The sequence below is a fragment of the Artibeus jamaicensis genome, unplaced genomic scaffold (assembly GCF_021234435.1).
Source record: "Artibeus jamaicensis isolate MK-2021 breed Jamaican fruit bat unplaced genomic scaffold, CSHL_Jam_final scaffold_754, whole genome shotgun sequence".
Lineage (NCBI taxonomy): Eukaryota > Metazoa > Chordata > Mammalia > Chiroptera > Phyllostomidae > Artibeus > Artibeus jamaicensis.
Window position 1 is genome coordinate 545,295 of NW_026522054.1, and position 18,012 is coordinate 563,306.

The 18,012-nt window shown below is 44.0% G+C and overlaps 1 protein-coding gene across 1 annotated transcript in view; it reads left to right on the top strand.

Annotated features, from left to right (window-relative positions):
- Positions 1-15,506, top strand: part of BROX (BRO1 domain and CAAX motif containing) — a 17,544-nt gene extending 2,038 nt beyond the window's left edge. The window contains exons 2-13 of the mRNA XM_037128319.2: positions 280-397; positions 3,047-3,153; positions 3,497-3,593; positions 6,302-6,397; positions 7,497-7,569; positions 8,508-8,613; positions 9,271-9,360; positions 10,846-10,931; positions 12,104-12,185; positions 12,506-12,656; positions 13,974-14,133; positions 15,124-15,506. Of these exons, the coding sequence (XP_036984214.2) occupies positions 297-397; positions 3,047-3,153; positions 3,497-3,593; positions 6,302-6,397; positions 7,497-7,569; positions 8,508-8,613; positions 9,271-9,360; positions 10,846-10,931; positions 12,104-12,185; positions 12,506-12,656; positions 13,974-14,133; positions 15,124-15,210 (1,236 nt within the window). The 5' untranslated portion in view covers positions 280-296 and the 3' untranslated portion in view covers positions 15,211-15,506. The remainder of the gene's footprint in view (positions 1-279; positions 398-3,046; positions 3,154-3,496; positions 3,594-6,301; positions 6,398-7,496; positions 7,570-8,507; positions 8,614-9,270; positions 9,361-10,845; positions 10,932-12,103; positions 12,186-12,505; positions 12,657-13,973; positions 14,134-15,123) is intronic.
- The last annotated feature ends 2,506 nt before the right edge of the window (positions 15,507-18,012 follow it).

Below are 18,012 nucleotides of genomic sequence, written 5' to 3' on the forward strand. Positions count from 1 at the left end.
ACAACAACCCCCCACCCAACCCGGTGATTTTTGTGTGCACTAAGGTTTAGACATGACTGCTTCAGACGTCCTTTAATAGGCCTGATCTGTACATAGACTACTATAAATAGACAAAACAAGGCTGACTGAAAGCAGCGAAGCATTGTATTTATATGTGTATGTGTTAATGCATATTAAAAATCTATATATTTTTGTAGTAAAATTTTATCTTCAGAATAATTATTTTTATACTATTTACATTGTTTATTTAATTTTCATATGTCTCTTTTTTGTGTATAGGAAACATCTGGAGAAAAATGACACATTGGTTTCACAGGAACCCCCTCAAAGCCACAGCTCCTGTTTCTTTTAACTACTATGAGGTTGTCACTGGTCCTGCTGCTTCAAAAATTTGCAGGTGCGTTTTAGTCAGTCTCAGCAGGTGTTGATTGAGCCACCCTTGAACACAAGGTATTTATTTAGGTCCCTTGGGTAGCACAAAAGTAAGTAACACACTGTCCCTACCCTTAGACTTCTTACAAACCTATAAGTAACACGAGGAGTTAAATTGTAGATTGCTTAAACATTGGCAGGTGTCAGGCCAGGGTCCTTAATTTTAGATCAGTGAGTGTCAGGGGAGCTAAAGCAATCACAATAAAAGAGTTAAGCTATTGTATATATGATAATAGTGGAAGAGACTCCACAAAGTTGTGTGTGGGTATTATTCATTGGCCGGACTATAAGTTCATTGTGTTCGGACCCTAGGACCTGAACAGCCCTGAGGGTGTTCGTGTAGGAGAAAGGAGTTTAAACAAATCGTGTAGCTTAAATCAGGAGTTGACAAACTATGTGCAGCAGGTTTAGCCCGGCGCTTGTTTTTATAAATACGGCCTTATTAGAACACAGCCACTGCACCCCCGTTTACTTCCATGGCTGCCTTGCCTTCTTTCCCCTGCAGCCGCAGAGTTGAGTAGTTCCAGTAGAGACTCTATGGCCCAGAAGCCTAAAGTACTTTTACTTTCGGACCCTTTACAGGAAAAGTTTGCTGACTCCTGATTTAGGTAGTAAGAAGGGAGACGACCAGTCCTTTCCATCAGGAAAACCTTTGTTCTGGAACACATTGGCTGGAATGAAAGAGAGAGAGAGGGAGACAGATGCAGGAGATATTTCGAAGGAGGAGTCAGCCGGCCAGAGTGACTGACCTGCTCGGGGGTTGAGAAGGGTTCATTCCGTAGGGGATGTAGCACACCTGGCTGATCAGGGTGCTGGGGGTACCTGCAAAGGGGAGCCCAGATAGTTGCTGCTTTTTTGTGGGAAAGAAGTAATTGGAGCAAAAGGTGGGGCAAGTGGCTTATGTATCTAGACGAGAGGTTGGCAGACTTTTTCTTTAATAGTAAGTGTTTTAGGCCTCATGGGCCACCTACAGTCACTGCTGCGTACTCTTGCTTGTTCATTTTTACAAAAGATAAGCTGTGGGCCATACTAGGACAAGTGACAACTTGCAGTTTGCCAGCCTTGACCCTAGTCTCCTAAAGGCAGTCCCAGCTCAACTGTTTTATCTCTAGCATTGGGCAAGACTCTTGACTTCTTTGGGTCTAATTACTCAGTTATAAAATGAATAGCCTACATCAGGTATTTCTAAGGTACATTTTCCTCAAATTATATAATGTTAAGATGACTATAGCCTTATATGAGTTGGGTTGCAGATGATCAAGTACTTACTGGAAATAGCTAGCAGGCTATTTGAGTCCAACTTAGGCTTTAAGAATTCAGTTTTTTTTCTCCTAGTTCAGGAATTACTTCTTCCCAGCTTCTAGTTCCATAGCTTAACAATGAATGACACATTCATAAAGTCACCCATCCCATTTTTGGTCAGCTCTATATAACTGTTAGGCTATATTTTCTTGGAATAAGCCTCCGTAGAGCTAGTCCCAGTGAATACACACTCCATCTGCACCATTCAAGGTCAGTTCTGTACTGTCTCCTAAGCAATGCTACTACGTTACAGTCCTCCTGCATCTGGAAATAGTTGAAACATAAGTATTCTTTTACAAAACAAACAATTTTGAGTAAGTGCTTTGTCCTAGGCACCTACTCAATTCTGGGTATACATCCCTACTCTCTTGCTGCCTACAATTTAAATCCAGTCTTTCTGTAGTCCTTGACACACGGCGTTTCAGCCATTGTCAGCGTGACGGGGTTTCTAGAACTCTCACTAAGCACGTTGCCTTCTGAAATTACATGTGGAACTGGAACTAGACCAAGTTCCTGCTGATGAAGTAGGTTTAGGATTGGATACAAAGTCGTCTGGTAGAATGAGGCCAGGAGAGAAGAGTGCAAAGCCAGAGACTGAACATTTTTGGAGGTGGGCCTAAGAAGGGGACATAGAAAAAAAATCCATAGAAGGGACCTTTAGAGATACGAGGAGAACGTGGAAAACTTGGAGCTACTGCAGTCGAGGGAGAAAAGAAATCCGAAGGAAACGGCGGGTCTGCAGTGTGCATTGCCACAGAGAAGTAAGAGGGGGGATGTTTTAAATGACTAGCGGCAGCATGTTGTTACATATTCTTCGTGTGTATGTTGCATTGTACAATGCGATTTCATTTTTAAAATGCGGTTTTTACTTAATACATATTTTGACATAACGTCAGATTTTGAAATTTCGAGAAGATCAATCATGCACACGCGTTCAATTTCCATTTCTCAAAATTTCACTGTGAACTGGTCAGTGTACTCATTCTAAAGTCCTTCCTTCCATCGTAAGTACTTAGGCTTAATTTGTTAATTAAAACTTGCTGTATATTTTTATTATATATTCTATCCATGATTTTCCCCTTTAATTGGATGGCGTTTATGTCAGTATGACTTTTAAAACAGTTGTTACTAGGAATTTCAATTACCCCCAGTGTGAGTCCTAATTAAATGTATTATTTACATTAGAGGAGGGGTTGTGTGTGCACGCGTGTTATTTTAAAACTTACGATTGAAAGGTTTAAGCCGCCTCCACAGCCATTCGCTGTAGGACGGCCTGCTTACCTGGACTCTTTCTCTCTCTCTCTCGTGCAAGTGACTTGCGATCGTCCAGAGCACGGCTGCTGGAGCTGTTCACGGATTTGGGCTGCAACCCGGAAACGATGAAGAGCGCAGCAGACTCATACTTTTCACTTCTACAAGGTTAGTTATGTGTACGAACTCCGGAGTTTTTAACACACAACCATGCAGGAGATCCCATTTCATTCTTACACTTTGTAAGTTCAAATACAGTCTTCTGCTGTATTCTTTGGTGTGTGTGATGTTCAGCAATGTGAGACTGTAAGGGTGGATGTGGTCTTTCCAACGTTTTGAAAATTAAATGTGTACCCACTTCATGTTTTGTCACCTTGGGAGCAGGTGTGGGGTGCAGAAAGGGCGAGGGGTCAGCAGTTTCCTTCAGGTACCCAGAAACACCTGAAAAGATGATCTAAATGGAATATTTGCTATCGTTTCTAAAACTGAAGTGTTTTATACGTCGTTACAGGTTTCATAAATTCATTGGATGAATCTAGCCAAGAAAGTAAGTTACGATATATGCAAAATTTCAAGTGGACGGATACATTACAGGGACAAGTCCCAAGGTAAGCAGTGCTAACGAACAGTGCTAAATCCACGCTGTTTTGGTAACTGTTTAGCCAGTGGTTAACTCATACCCCCTGTTTTTGGAGAAATAAAATAGAGATCTGAGCAGTGTTTTCTGTTATCAGGAAATTAATTTGAGAAATTCCACCTAGACGCCTACTATGCTCCATTGAGTAAAAATACAATGTTTCTCCCGGACCAGATCTGGTTTTCGGATAATCAGTACAAACATTAGCTGGAATCGAGTAGCCCTGACTTCCAGGAACACACCGAGAGTGGGTTGGGAGTTGGGGAACCAGAGCTTGCTTTCGTTCTTTGCCTGCATTCAGCAGAACAGACTTTGGTTTTCCCTGGTTTTTCTTCTCCGATGGATAATTGAGATGTCTTTGGTCCATCTCTTTCTCTCTCTTTCTCCCACCTCCACACCAGCTCCCCACTCTTTCCTCATAGTGTTTGTTTCCTGCCTAATTTTTTTCATGGTTTTGGCTCTTTTTAAAAACATCTCCTCAGAATTTCATTGTCACTAACTTGGAAGTAATTAAAAGAGATCCAATTAGAGCGGGAAGGAGATCACCATGGTGCTAAGTTTTTCTGTAACTACTACTTTTAACACCAGAGGGCTGCTGAGGTGGTTGTGTGTCTTTGTCTGGGTTTGCTGTAGAATTCCTGCTTCCTGGCATCAGAAGGGGAGGAATGGAGACCAGGGAGACGCCGAGTGCAGGAGTGTGTGCTGCGGGTCCACGCGGCACGAGGGGCAGCCCCAGGGCTCCTCGTGCTGAGCCCCTGCTGCCCCACGGTGCGGCTTACAGACCCACGGCTCTGTGAGCAGCGGGACTGGAAGAGTTGTGTCTCGGGCCTGACACAGTGCCGGGCACATGGCAGGCATTCAGTAGGTGTTGGCTGGCTTCCTTCCTTCCTTGGGAATATTGTTTGTGGGATTCATACGTTGGGGAAGGAGTTGGGGACAAAGCATTCTCTCCGTTGTAACATTCTGGGATGCTAAGGTTTTCTGAGTCCTCATTTTCTGTTTTTCTTTCTGTGACTCCTTTTTACTTTATCCAAAACCAAGGAATATTTTTCTTTAAAAAGCCCTTTTTTTCTTTAAAGAATCAAACCTCTCTCGTTACATGAGAGAACTTTGTCAGGTTCCATGTTGGTTCCTGTGGCAGCATCTTCAGCTTTGTGAGACGGGGCACAGTTCCGTGATGAAGGCCTTAAGTGATGATACTGCATATTCAGTACATTCGAGACTTTTAAGTTACTTTATCCTCAACTGCTGCTTATATGCAATAGAAAATGCACTTAGAGTGTAGAATGAGTGTGTCTTTTCTGAAAAATGTTTTTTTCAACTATATGCATTCTGTTACTTGGATGTGGTACAATAGAAGCGGAGTGTTTGGGAGCGAGGCAGATTAAAATAAATGTAGGAGAAAAGGGAGTTAACTCATGAGAGTGTAACTGAGCAAAACTAACTTCTTATTTGAAAGTAAAGTTACAAACTGGAGATGCCCACTAGGTCCCCAGAGGTAATTCACTTGGAAGGTCTCAGTGCTGAAAAGAAGCAGCTGTTAAAACTGTGCATTGTTTTTCAGCAGGCTGAAACTTGTAGGGAGTTTGTTCATAACTATCATATTTTATATATTATAACATCAAACGAAGTGTTGTGTAAGTTATTTTTCAATAGCATATGTCTTAAAATAAAACTTTGTTTTTACTCTAAGAAGTTTCCACATCTCCATTCCTTTTAAGATGTGGCAACAAAGTGGAGTCATGATTCTGGTTTCTTCTCTTTGGGTGATTTTCCTTTATCTTAATGTTGCATGTGTGAAATAAGGGTGTTTTGTTTTCTTCATCATTTGAGATAATGTATAAGGAATTTTTAGGGTCTCAGCCGCAATACAGTGATTAGAACTAGTATTATCTTGCTTGATACACTCTTGCTGTCTTTGTGTCATATTAGTAACAGAATGGGAAGGAAACAAGGTACAGAGACCTTGTTCATTGTCATGTGCTGAGTGGCTGAGCATTCAAAACCCTCGTCAGTTCCTTCTCAGCCCCGCCTTCTGCCCGCTGCTCCTCGATTTCCTTCCACAAGCGTCCGCTGCAGTCCAGGTGGTTGGGTCTCTGCTCTCAGAAAAGTCTTCCCACCGTTTTGTGCTTAAACCGCGTCGTTTCCCCGCCTGGGGCACCTTCTGCTCCCCTGGGCCCCATCTCCCCAGGCGCAGTGCAGTTCTGAAAATACCATCACACCTTTTTTGTTTAGTTGAGTCTGGAACCATCTGTCCCCTGAACTCCGTTTTCCTAAAGTGTGGTGTGAGAGCCACCAGCTCCAGAATCAACTGGCTGCTTCTCAGAAACACACATCGTGGGCCCCTCCCAGACTTTCTGGCTCTGGGGGGTTATAGCCCAGAAGCTGTGGCTTTGAAGCTACTCTGTGCAGCAGCCTTCTGGAACAGCTGCTAGTCTCACTGTTACTGTCATGGCGTACACACGGGGACACGTGGGGACACACGGGGCCATTGTGTGTAGTCGTTCATTGTCCATTGTGTCGTGTTGCATCTCCCCGTCTGTGTGAAACACGGGTGTGTTTTCTTCATTTTTCAGTTAGCGTCTTGTTCTCTGTGACTTTGAGTCCGATGTACAGTGGGCCTCATGTAGAAATGTGTTAATAATTGACAGAAACTAATGATCATTTTTATAATTCTAGTGCCCAGCAGGATGCCGTTTTCGAATTAGCTTCCATGGGGTTTAACGTGGCTCTGTGGTACACTAAATACGCTTCAAGACTGGCTGGAAAGGAAAAGTAAGTGAAAAGGGGCAGTTTACATACACACATTGGTGTTGTTTTTCCAATACACAGAGCTTTGTTACTAGAGAGTGTAGGCTGTTGGTAAAAAGTAGCACTCCAATAAATGAAAGGTTGCCTCATAATGTTAGTATTTTAACTGTCAGAATTACGGAGCCCAGTGTCAAAAGGGGAAGAAAATAATCTTGTGGGGAAGGTCTTTCTAAATAAAACCCAATGTTTGATTATGTAAAAGTACCATAAACAGAATTTTAAAAATGACAGATGGGTAAAAAAAAAGTGCAGTGCACATTACAAATTATTTTTATAGTGTATACTCTTACAAATCAACAAGGAAAAGACCAACAAATGAAAGTAAGCAAAAGACAAACAGGCAGTTCACAGAAGAAAACATACAAAGGCTTGTAAGTATGCAAAAGATGTTTTGAAGGATTAGAGAACTGTGAAATAAAGTGAGATACAATTTTTGTAGTAGTTAAAAAAGATCCTAGCAACACGAAATCCCTCAGCAACCCCAGCGCATCTGAACGTGGGAGTAATGGGCAGCCATTCCAAAATGAAGTTGGTGGAAGGAGACGTGGCTTGGGGCGGCGAACAGTACAGCACAGTATACAGAGCTGTGCTATGGAATTGCACAGCTGAAATCACCATCATTTTACTAGCCAGTGTCACCCCAATAAATTTAACAAAAATGTACAAATGAAGTTGGATGAGTTGATTTAAAGCGATCTCTAAAAAATAAAGTAAATCCCTAAAGTAACGTCCGTGATTAGAACAAGAGCAGAGTAGTGAATATTGTGTATTTCTGCTTCTCAAGTGTGCGCACGTTTTATGCCTCCTCGTGCACAGGAGGTTATCTGGAAGGGGAAACAAGCCTGTTCAGACCTCTAGACAGGTCTTGTTTCATTTGTGGTCTGTTCCCTTTGGGTAGTTCTCACGTGCGTTTGTTAGATGTCAAGCTAGATTTTCTAAAAGGAGGAAAACGAGTGGTGAGAAACATGAATGACTGATTTGGTGTTGTGGTAATGGATTCGTTTCTGGATTTGATACAGAAATGGGATTTACCCTCTTAAGTAACGTAACCACTGTCTTTAAGCATAACAGAAGAGGAAGCGAAAGAGGTCCATCGAAGCCTGAAAATTGCCGCTGGGATTTTTAAACATTTAAAGGTAAAATAATAATAAAATATATTTCCGATAGTTCAGTTCTTAAATAATCTTTGTTTATTTCATGAGGAGTGGGGACATTATTTCATTATGCCAGAAAGTACTGGTGTGTGTTCCAGTTCCCTGATGTTAATAAGTACCTTGCTGGTGAATGCAGCCAATTGTAGAATAGTAAATGTCATCATTTCAGAAAATCGTCAGTGAATTTTACAATTAGATGATTCAAGAGTAATTCAGTGCTTATTCTGTCTGTTCTGCAAAGGTAGGGATAAAGCACAAAGGCCTTGCTCCTGCCCATTTCTCACTGCCGTCCTCAGCCGTGGCCCGGAGCGGTCTCAGGTCTGCAGAACCCAGCCACTGGGCGTGCTCTCTCCACCTCGGCGAGACCACTAGAGGGGCGGTCAGCACACACCAGTCATATTAAACGGCCTGATTCGGGCATTAGGGGGAGGAGCCCTGTATTTCCAACCAGAATTACCCCACCTCATTCCAATTCAACCACCCCTTCCTGGGCCCCTGTGTCGCGTGTTCCTGGGGTGAAGTGAGATGCTTTCGCAGCAATGGGAGGCTGTGACCCTGAGTTAGCTGCTGTCCCTGGGGGGAGCGGACAGTGCTGGCCGCCGTGCAGGAGGGAACTTGGCTACTGTGTCCGTCGGACGTGTCTGAGGTGGAGACGCAACCTGCGTATCTAACCAGCCTATTACGACCCAAAGTTTGCTCTTGAATCTCTTGTTTTCACAAAAGCTCACAAAAAGCTTTAAAAGTTTTACTCTACAAGAGCTTGTAGTCCCCATCAGCTTAGTGTTCCTTCTTAGCATATTTTTTTGTTACTATCCTAAATTTCTGATGAATCCCCAAACTGAATGTCTCAGCTTCCATTTTCTTCAGTGTTCGCAACTTGGTTAAAAAGTTTTTGGTTTTTTATTCTCTTTCTCTTTCAGGAAAGTCACATCCCAAAGCTTATCACACCTGCAGAAAAGGGCAGAGATTTAGAAGCGCGACTCATCGAAGCTTATATCATCCAGTGTCAGGCTGAAGCTCAAGAAGGTAGCCTAAATATTGTAAGGTTGTTTGTTTTGAAGAAAGTCTGTGTTGGCATTAAAAAACTTCTTTTAAATCAGAATTAGCTGGAATTCCCAGGTTTTGACAAATTCACAGTGAGAACAAACTTGATCTGCTGCGTGTGCCTTCATTTGTAGTTTGCAGGAAAAGGCCTCGAACTGAGTGGCTCTTTTTAAGAGGACTTTGGGTTCGTGCTGTTTCTGACACTCAGCTTGTCCCCTCTGCCTGGCTCAGCTCTTTGCTTCTTCTGCTGTTGGTCTGGCCTTGAAGTCTTCACCTTTGAATGGTGGGAAAAAATGAAAACTTAGGCGAAAGCAATCAAGAAACTTTGTAGGCTTTTGTTCTGCTTTATTTCAGATTCCAGTGCCCTAGAAGTATTTGTTTTCTCTTACATCCTGCTGTTTTATAGTTGTGCTTTTCTGCGATTAGCTGGTAATTGGCTAGTGATTTATATAAAGAACCCACAAGCTCAGTGTTTGCTGTTTATGTTTGCATTTCTTGTACCTTACTTTTCATGTTAAAACTTCTAACAAACTATTGAAACCCCAAATAGAGTGTTAGACTGTTATTTGCTGTTATACTTGAATTTAGAGTATATGCAAATGAACTTAATTCTGTGTTCTGTGTGTGTGTTGGTCACAGTAACAATCGCTCGGGCAATTGAACTGAAACATGCTCCCGGACTAATAGCTGCCCTGGCCTACGAAACAGCCAATTTCTATCAAAAAGCTGGTAAGTGTGTAATTCTGTTGCTGTATTTTTAGTCTTTAGCTTTTCACATTAACCTCTTGGCTAAATAGGGAACAAGCAAATCAAAAAGATGCTCAGGTGTTTCATTAGTTAGAAAACTGGAATAACATCTGCATTATTTTTGATTTTTGTTCAAAAGAAAAGACCTGTTCATAGCTAGTATTGCTGCATAGCTTCTGATGGAAAGGGTGATGCTATACTTTTTAACCAGTTATGTCTATTACTTAGCTGTTTTGCTTTTGAAAGTTTTTTGGTTTTTATAACAACCTTACAGTTAATTATTCTTAGTGAGACAAACTGAAATTCTCAGAATGAATATAACTGGCCCGTAATTGAACAGCTGGCAGGTGGGAAGCTGGGACCAGAACACTGTTCTTCTCATTAGCCTGTTTTTCTCTTCATTCACTTTCTGAGGAAACACCAGTTTCTGCTGATGGAACGGTTATTAGTTGCTGGTATACAAAGATCAGTAGAACAGACTCACAGGTCAGGGAAGGGGACACACACGCTAGCACACTGTGAAATAAGATGGTATAACGCGGTGAAATAAAAACAGAGCATCGGGCGTGCTCCTGTGGGCTTCCTACAGGAAGGTGGCATTTCGGCCCTTTTCTGAAATACAAATAGAAGCTCTCAGTTTGCTAGGAAGTGTCAGCTTGTAGGAAGAAAACATGCTGTAGTCCGTACAGACATAGAAAGGAACTTAGCCCCTTGCGGGATCTTTGGACAGACAGATCGACTAAAACACAGGGCGAGTGTTGGGAGCACAAGTTGAGGGAGTGTGCGTGCGTGAGATCGCGAATTGGTTCCAGAGCTCATCTGAGAAGTTTGGCCTTTATTCGGTTGGTCTTCAGGATTCATGAAAAGCTATAAAGTAAATCCGACTCACTGGATTTGAATTTTAAAAAGGTCCCTGGGGTTGTAAGATGAGAAATAGGAGGAGTGGGCTGGCTCCCCTCAGCACTTTGGAAGAAATGGCAACAGCCTAAGGAGGAAAGGATGGAGGCTTCGACAGAGACAGCAGGCGGGCAGTGGGGGGAAGAAAACGGAGAGCCGTGTGGCGGGCAGAGGTGGGTGGGGGGAGTTAGAGAGTGTCCTTCGTGTCTCTGACACAGGTGACCCAACTGCTCTTTGCATGGCTATATAAATCTTTAAAAAGTAGATGATAGTATAATTCATGTTTACCTTAAAGTTCTTAGTTACATGTTTTTATCATTACGTTAAACCTAAGTTGCATTAACCATCATGTCAAAGAGAGACCCTGGTATTGAACCAGTCCTATAATGTCATTAAACTGTAGTTAGTGGAAAAATAAATCACTTTAAATACAGCGAGGTTTTTAAAAACGTGTAAATGCTTGAGTTTTAGACCTGAATGGCATTCTGCTTTTAGCGTCTGAACACGTGAACTAAATCTTCTAGCGAATCAGGGTGAAATGATATTTTGCTTTTTAAAATGTAACTTTAGATCATACTTTATCCAGTTTGGAGCCTGCATACTCTGCCAAGTGGAGAAAATATCTTCTCTTGAAAATGTGCTTCTACACGGCTTACGTGAGTATTTGTGACCCTAAAACAGTGTGAATGACTGTCCCGCCCCTCGGGTGCCAGGTGGGCCATCTCTCCAGACACGTAGCATTTCACAAAGAATGGACAGTTCTCAGTGAGTGTCCCGGGCAGTCCACGCAGCCAGCCACTGTGACTAAAATGGGTGCAAATAGATGCTGGAGAGTTTAGAACTGGATTCTAGCAATGGAGTTACTGTTTCACTTAAACCCACTTTTGGCTGGAACCTTCTGTGCACTTAATAAGGAGTCCTCTCATTGCATCCTGTGCACTGGCAGAGACATGGACTAGTTCTAGTCCTAAGGGATGCCGTGCAGTGTCGCGCCCGCACTGGTGAAGAGCCGTCAGTAAGCCTCTTTGGGAAGTTACTTCTTTGTCTCTCATACCCACCCAACAAATCTATCAGTATTTATTTTGTTGGTTAGAATATCATGTGGGAAGCCCTGGCTGGTGTAACTCAGTGGATTGAGCACGGGCCTGTGAACCAAAAGATTGAGGTTCAATTCCCAGTCAGGGCACATGCCTGGGTTGCAGGCCAGTTCCCAGCAGGAGGTGCACCAGAAGCAACCATACATTTATATTTACCTCCTTCTCTCCTTCCCTTTTCTTCTCAAGATAAATAAAATTTAAAAAAAAAGAATATCACAATAAATATGTATTCTTATTTTTAAAAAATATCATGTGGGAGATCATCAGAAACCTTTTTCAAATCTAGGTAGATGTTTTCATTGTTTTACCTTATAATCTGTTTTAGGCACACTACATAAAACCATGTGTGTGCTATCCTTGTATTGACATAGACGTTCAAAGACTTCAGGCCCGTACATTTCTCTTAAAACCTGTTTAGTCCTAACCTGTTTAGTTCCACTCTCCCTCCCCATTAGTGCAGTGATGTCCCTCCTTTGTCAGTAGTGCCCCGAGTTTAGAGCCAGGTTTCAGCTGCCCATGGTTAAAAGGCCAGTTAGGCTCAAAGGCTTGATGTCATTCCACTGTGAATGCTAACAGAGATGGGGGAAGCTGACCCAAGGAAATAAATAGGAGGGATTCCATTGAGACTTTGGGCAGCGGACGGGGCAGGGATCTGCCCGATGAGCGCACGAGGCGATGGTTTGGCAAGCATCGTCTGGGGAGAGAATGAACAGACGTCTGTCTTTTATCAGGCGCACTGTTACCACGGTCAGACTCTGCTGGCTAGTGACAAATGTGGTGAAGCAATCCGGTCTCTCCAGGAAGCAGAGAAACGTAAGTTTTCCTGCCAGGGTGTCAACTCCCTGTTTAAAAACAAACGTTTTACCATGGAGGGGAGAGGCCGCTAAAAGAGATTTTGGCTGAGTTCATGGAAGGGAGTGGAAATGAGTGAGGTGGTTGGAGAAAAGAGTAATGATTCAGAAACCTGGAGCCTGGAGGGGGGCCGCTCCCCTCGCACTGTTGCTGGCATTGCTGTCATTACCCGGTGAGTGAGGGGCAGTGCAGTTCCCTGCCATCGCTGATGTAAAGCCTTGTGAGTGCAAACAGGCAAGAATGAGCTGTGAGCAAACGCCCTTTCTCCCTCTCACGTGCAGTTTATGCGAAGGCAGAAGCGCTGTGCAAAGAATACGGAGAAACCAAAGGACCTGGACCCACAGCCAAGCCTTCGGGACACTTGTTCTTCAGGAAACTGGGCAGTCTCGTGAAGAACACCCTGGAAAAATGTCAGAGAGAAAATGGGTTCATGTGAGTGCGCTCAGTAGTATTTCAGTAATACTCATAATACAGTGGTGTACAGGTGACTCGAAAACCACCGGTCTGGACTGCCTGGGTCCCTGTATCCGTGGGGCTTTTGTTACTTTTGTAAATACCTGTAACTTTCTGATGCATCGTTGGGCGTCCACAGAGAGGAGGACTCCGTCTGTGATCTCTGCATTGATCTGTTTCCAAAGACTTGATGTCACATTGCAGTTCATGTTGGCATAGTCTTCTCTTTACACCAGTAATACAGTTCACTTGTGTTAAACTTTTATTCTGCTTCTGATGATGAAATATCAAAGCAGATTTTACAACTTCAACAAGAATTGTTAACACGTAGCCCCCGATACTGTCCTGATTTTCTCCTGGTTTCCCTGCCGCTCTTTCTCCACGTGTTACACCCGCCTTCGCATCTCCTTCACGCGCTCCTCTCGCCCTGGCTTCGGCCACCTCTAAAGCAGGGAAACTAAATCTTCTCCCAGTTTTGTCTGTCTGTCTGTCTGTCTTCTGCCTGTTTTGTTGTTAAACTAGCCGTGGTCAAACTGTGGATCGCCACCAATGGAGGTTGGTAGATAACAATGTTGTTAAAAGACTTCGAAAGTTCGGATTTAAAAACTGTGAAATAATGGGAAACTGTTGTGCTCACATGTGGAAAAACTAGAGAGTGAAGTGTAAAGAAGATAAAAGCACGGTCCCCGTCATTTCAGTCCCTTCCCTTACAGAAATTGCTGCACCTCTCCATTTTGTGAGGTCTCTCTTTTTGGTCCTCAGTCACACTTTATAATTTCTTTCACGTAGGTCTTGTACATTTTTTGTGGAGTTCATTTCTATCAGGCTTCTTTTTAGCATTCTCAGTAAAGCTCCAACAGCAAATACGAAACAAACAACTTACCTACAGCAGGCTGCAAGACCAACCCGCATCTCGTCCCTGCTTTTTCCTCTTTCCACCCTTCCCCTTACACCTGCATGTGGCCAGACCGAGGGCCGTCTCTCCCGTAAGCATGCCCCATTCAACTTCTGTCTCATCCGTGGGAAAGCACCCGACCTCCAGATCCGAGTTCATCACCCCCTTGGTGTTCTCACCACACTCTGCGGCCGTCTCAGCTTCAGTTGCGTGCCCTGGCGTTGACAAGGTTTCTGGACCCTCTCACACGCTCACCTGTAAGCTCTCTGCATGAGGCAGGACAGTCTTCTCTGTCTTGTTCACTGTAAACGGTCTTTTCCTTGCACAGGGCCTTGAACGTCGTAGGCAGTTCACAGTACATGAATAAATGAATACATTGCTGTTTACATGGCTTTTTGCAGCTACTTTCAGAAAATTCCAACGGAAGCCCCGCAACTGGAACTGAAAGCCAACTACGGTCTCGTGGAGCCTGTGCCTTTCGAGTTTCCTCCCACAAGCACGCACTGGACCCCGGAGGCGCTGGCCGCGTTTGATCTCACCAAAAGACCCAAGGATGACAGCGTATGTGATGGGTTTTCCGTTCATTCACAAGCGTTTAACTAGAATTCAGAGCCTGCGTTTCCACGCTTTTCTCTTTATAAGCGGAGGTGTGTGTTTCTCCGAATGTGAACCAGCTCGCGGCAGTGCCCGGTGGGCTCGCGGCCGTGCCCGGTGGGCTCTGGCAGAGGAGTCTCGGAACCGGACTCCAGGCTCCGTTGCCTTCGGTTTTCTGCCGAATTGCCTGGCCTCGTTTTCAGCGCATTGTCTTCCTTTTCTCTGGTTTGTCAGAGCCTCCTTTAACCAGAGCGTGACAGCGCAGGTCCGAAAAGGATGCCTTGTCCCCTTGTCTGTGGCTACAGCAGCACTCTCTGTTTCTGACTTAGCGTAGTGCAGGGTGATTGAACATTTGGCCTAATTTCAGCAGTCTGTGAACTTGTGCAGGGCTAGAAATAAGATTGCTTTCATTCACTTATATCAAAGTACCTTTGTGTACTAGGTCAAATGATAGATTAGGTGGAAATGAGGTTTGACTTCCAAAATTCGGAGGGATCTGTGTGGTGGCCAGGGTTGAGGGGAGTGGGAATTCATCCTTCCTTGAATTGGATGATTTTTATGTAATTTTCTACACACACTAAAACCATTATTTCTTACAAGAAGAGTCTTTCTATCCTGTTCAGCCTCCAGAATGATGCCCTAAAACGTAGCCCGTCACTAGCACGAGCAACTTCCACACGGAAGGGCTCCTCACGCGTCAATCTGCCACTTAGTTTCTCCTCCCTCCGAGACAGCAGCATTAGCCTGATTCGTGCCGCCCACGGGGTTTGGTCCCCATCTGTGGCTTCCCAGTCCTGTCTGCAGTCAAATGGATGTGTAGCTTTGGGAACAGCTGTGTTCGTCTCAATGTTACATAATTTGATGTAGCAGCTTTTAAAAGTCACAAGTGGAAAGAGCTAGTGTTTGTTTTCCAAACCTTAGTGTGTGTTCTCACCTCGCATCTTGCTTTCTCCACAGACCAAAGCCAAACCGGAAGAAGCGGTGAAACCCGTGAAGGAGCCAGACGTCAAGCCTCAAAAGGACACGGGGTGCTCTGTCTCCTAAGGTGCGCACGGTCTCCCTGCTGGGAGATGAGCTGGACCACGGGCCTGCAGTTCGCACTTCTGGAGAGGATTTCTCTGGAGCCTGTCGGATCATTCAGTGCTCCCAGCGGGCATCTGCCTTCATTTAGGTCTAGACTTTTCCCACTGGAGAGGCTCCCACTTCGTTTCCACACTCCTTTTCAGCCAGGACACGGGAAAGGCGTCACTCTGCCCCCGAACAGTGTGCTTGAGGGTTGGTTCCTCCCCAACCCGCACCCTGGCCAGTAATACTACAGGTTAACATACTGTAGACCAGAATCATGTGTTTCTGGGTGTGTTTTCTGTCTTCACAAAAAAAGCTTTTTCATTTCCCTTCCTCTTACTTGATACCAGGAGAATGGCAGGCGTTGGTTTTAGACATTTTCCCCATCACCACTTTGTGAGTTGTAGCACAGGCTTATGTTCTGAGTTAGTTTTCTTTTCCAGTGGAAAAAAATGTCCCTTCTAGTTAAAGATCAGAAAATGTTTATACCCAGCCCCTTAACGTACGTTCAAGTCCATAGTTTGCTCAAAAGTCAGCGTCTGTGGGGACACAGGGGCTGTCGGAGCACTGGTCTCCTGGTGGCCCTGCTCCTCGTTGCGGTCTCGGTGGGACCCTCAGGGGCTTTTGCCAGCTCCTTTCTCACGAGCGTTTCACTTCGAGGACAGAACCCAGAGACGGCTCGTAGGGTTTCTGTGTGCGGGGAGACAGAGGGAAAGGGTTTAGGAGAAGTGAGATGTTGCCTGATGTAAAGAAAAACTTCAGTCCTAAAGGAGGTGAGCTGTTCTGAATTACACCAGGAACTCTACTTCTTTAAGCCGTTACCGTACAGTGCTTTCGTTACCCGATTTCAGTGTACCTGACTTTTATGTGGTTTTCTAATAACACACCTCCTGTCAGAATTATGTTGCTTCAGGCCATAGGCCATCACAAAAACTAATAAAGCATACAGATACAGTATGATCCGAAAGATAGCTTGTAATGTTTGAAACAGTTTAGTGTCTAGACAGACTTGGGATGTAGCAGGTGCATAATACATTCACAGAAGTCATACATCTGTAGGTTTATCATCTTTCAATGATGCCCCTGCAGCGTTAGCTGATTTTCCTGTTACAAATGGATTGGCTCCCCTAATAAAAATCATTGGAGTGGTGTAAACCGAGAGCTTACTGTGTTCGAGGCACCGCGCTGAGCCCTTGGGTGGTGAATGCTGGAGTCCACTCGGCAGCCCGGAGAAGAGCGCACAGTCCGCATGAAGGGAGAAACAGTGGGGACCATCTCCCTGCGAAGAGTACACAGATCGTGCCCATCGGAATCAGTGTTGTGGACGCGTACGTGATTACTTCAATTGTAACTCATGCTCTCAATAAAAGGCACATGGTATTTTTTAAAATACATGGAAATGGTACCAAAAATAACATATGAAATGCTCCTTGCTGGAAAACATTTTATAGTTGAACCTGCAGTTTCCAGAATAAGCGGGGTTACAACTGAACAGACATTTAAGTTTGCTGTCTGTAGTAAAAATGTTTTAATTAAATTTCGCCGCATTCTGATCACAAAACCATTTGTTTGTTACTCGCCGTTAACCGACAAGGGCCAGTTGTGCTGGATGCCGTCATCTCACTCGAGAACTCAGTGTGTCTTGGGTACCAGTGCGTGTTAACCGAGTCGCTAAATTTTCACTCGACATCACTGTGGGTCGTACTACCATACATGGAGTGAAGACGGGGCAGATGCTCCGAGCTTCCGAAAGATGGCATAAATACAGGTATTTTCATCATAATGGGCAGCCTTGACATTAGCAGATAAATATGTTGTTGACTCAACAAAGGAGACACCTTGTGACTAGAATATCCCATTATTCATCATAGTCATTGAAACAGGATTGGGAATCTAGGGAGGTTGCAGGAAGGGTACAGAGAGATGTCGCTTCTGCATTAGGTACTGCATACACTTCACACTTCCTTTCAGGAAGATAAGGACAGCTAGCGTTCTGCTACAGGTATTGTTTGTATAATGGATTATCTTTATTTATGAAAATAAAAGTCATTTTACTAACAGTTCCACTGGCATTTTTATCTGCTTTTCTATAAATATTTTTACATTTATTAAGCCAGTAAAATGCCATGCATTTAAATGCCATGCAAAATTAGTTTTTCACAGTAACATTTAAAAATGACATGTATGTCCGTTGCTTTATGCTATGTGAGTTCATTAAACAGTCAACATGCCTTGATCTATTTGGTCTCAATGTTTATTGGTACTTACCTCCTCTTAATCTCAAGATAGGGTTTCACTTGGCTTGTACATCTTGTTCCTAGTACTTATTATCCACATGATAAGTAAGTTGTGGACTGTGGTAAGCTAGCTAGAGAGCTTATCACACTGTACAGGACTCTAGAAAACTTAGTACTTTGGAATCTTGAGCTGGCCTTTTCAATGCTCTGTGAGTATACTCAGAAATGAAACCATGTTCAGAAACAGTTCCCTCTTCTCCAGAGTAACAGTGCTGTGGGAAATGCTACATGTCTCACCTTTAATGTGCGCGTGGAAGCAGCGTTTCAAAGTCAGTGAAGACGGAGGACCCGTGGGGCCGTACAAGTCCTGCCCATCACTGCCGCCACAGGTCTGCTACTTGGACTGCCTGGGGAAGCCCCGACCGTGGAAGCAGGGAAGACAGACCGGCCAGCAGAGGCCCAGGGGGCCGTGCTGATGGGCTCAAATGTCAGCTCCTGGCTTCATTTTAACCTGGCTCATTTGAAATGTTTCTTGATGGGTGGA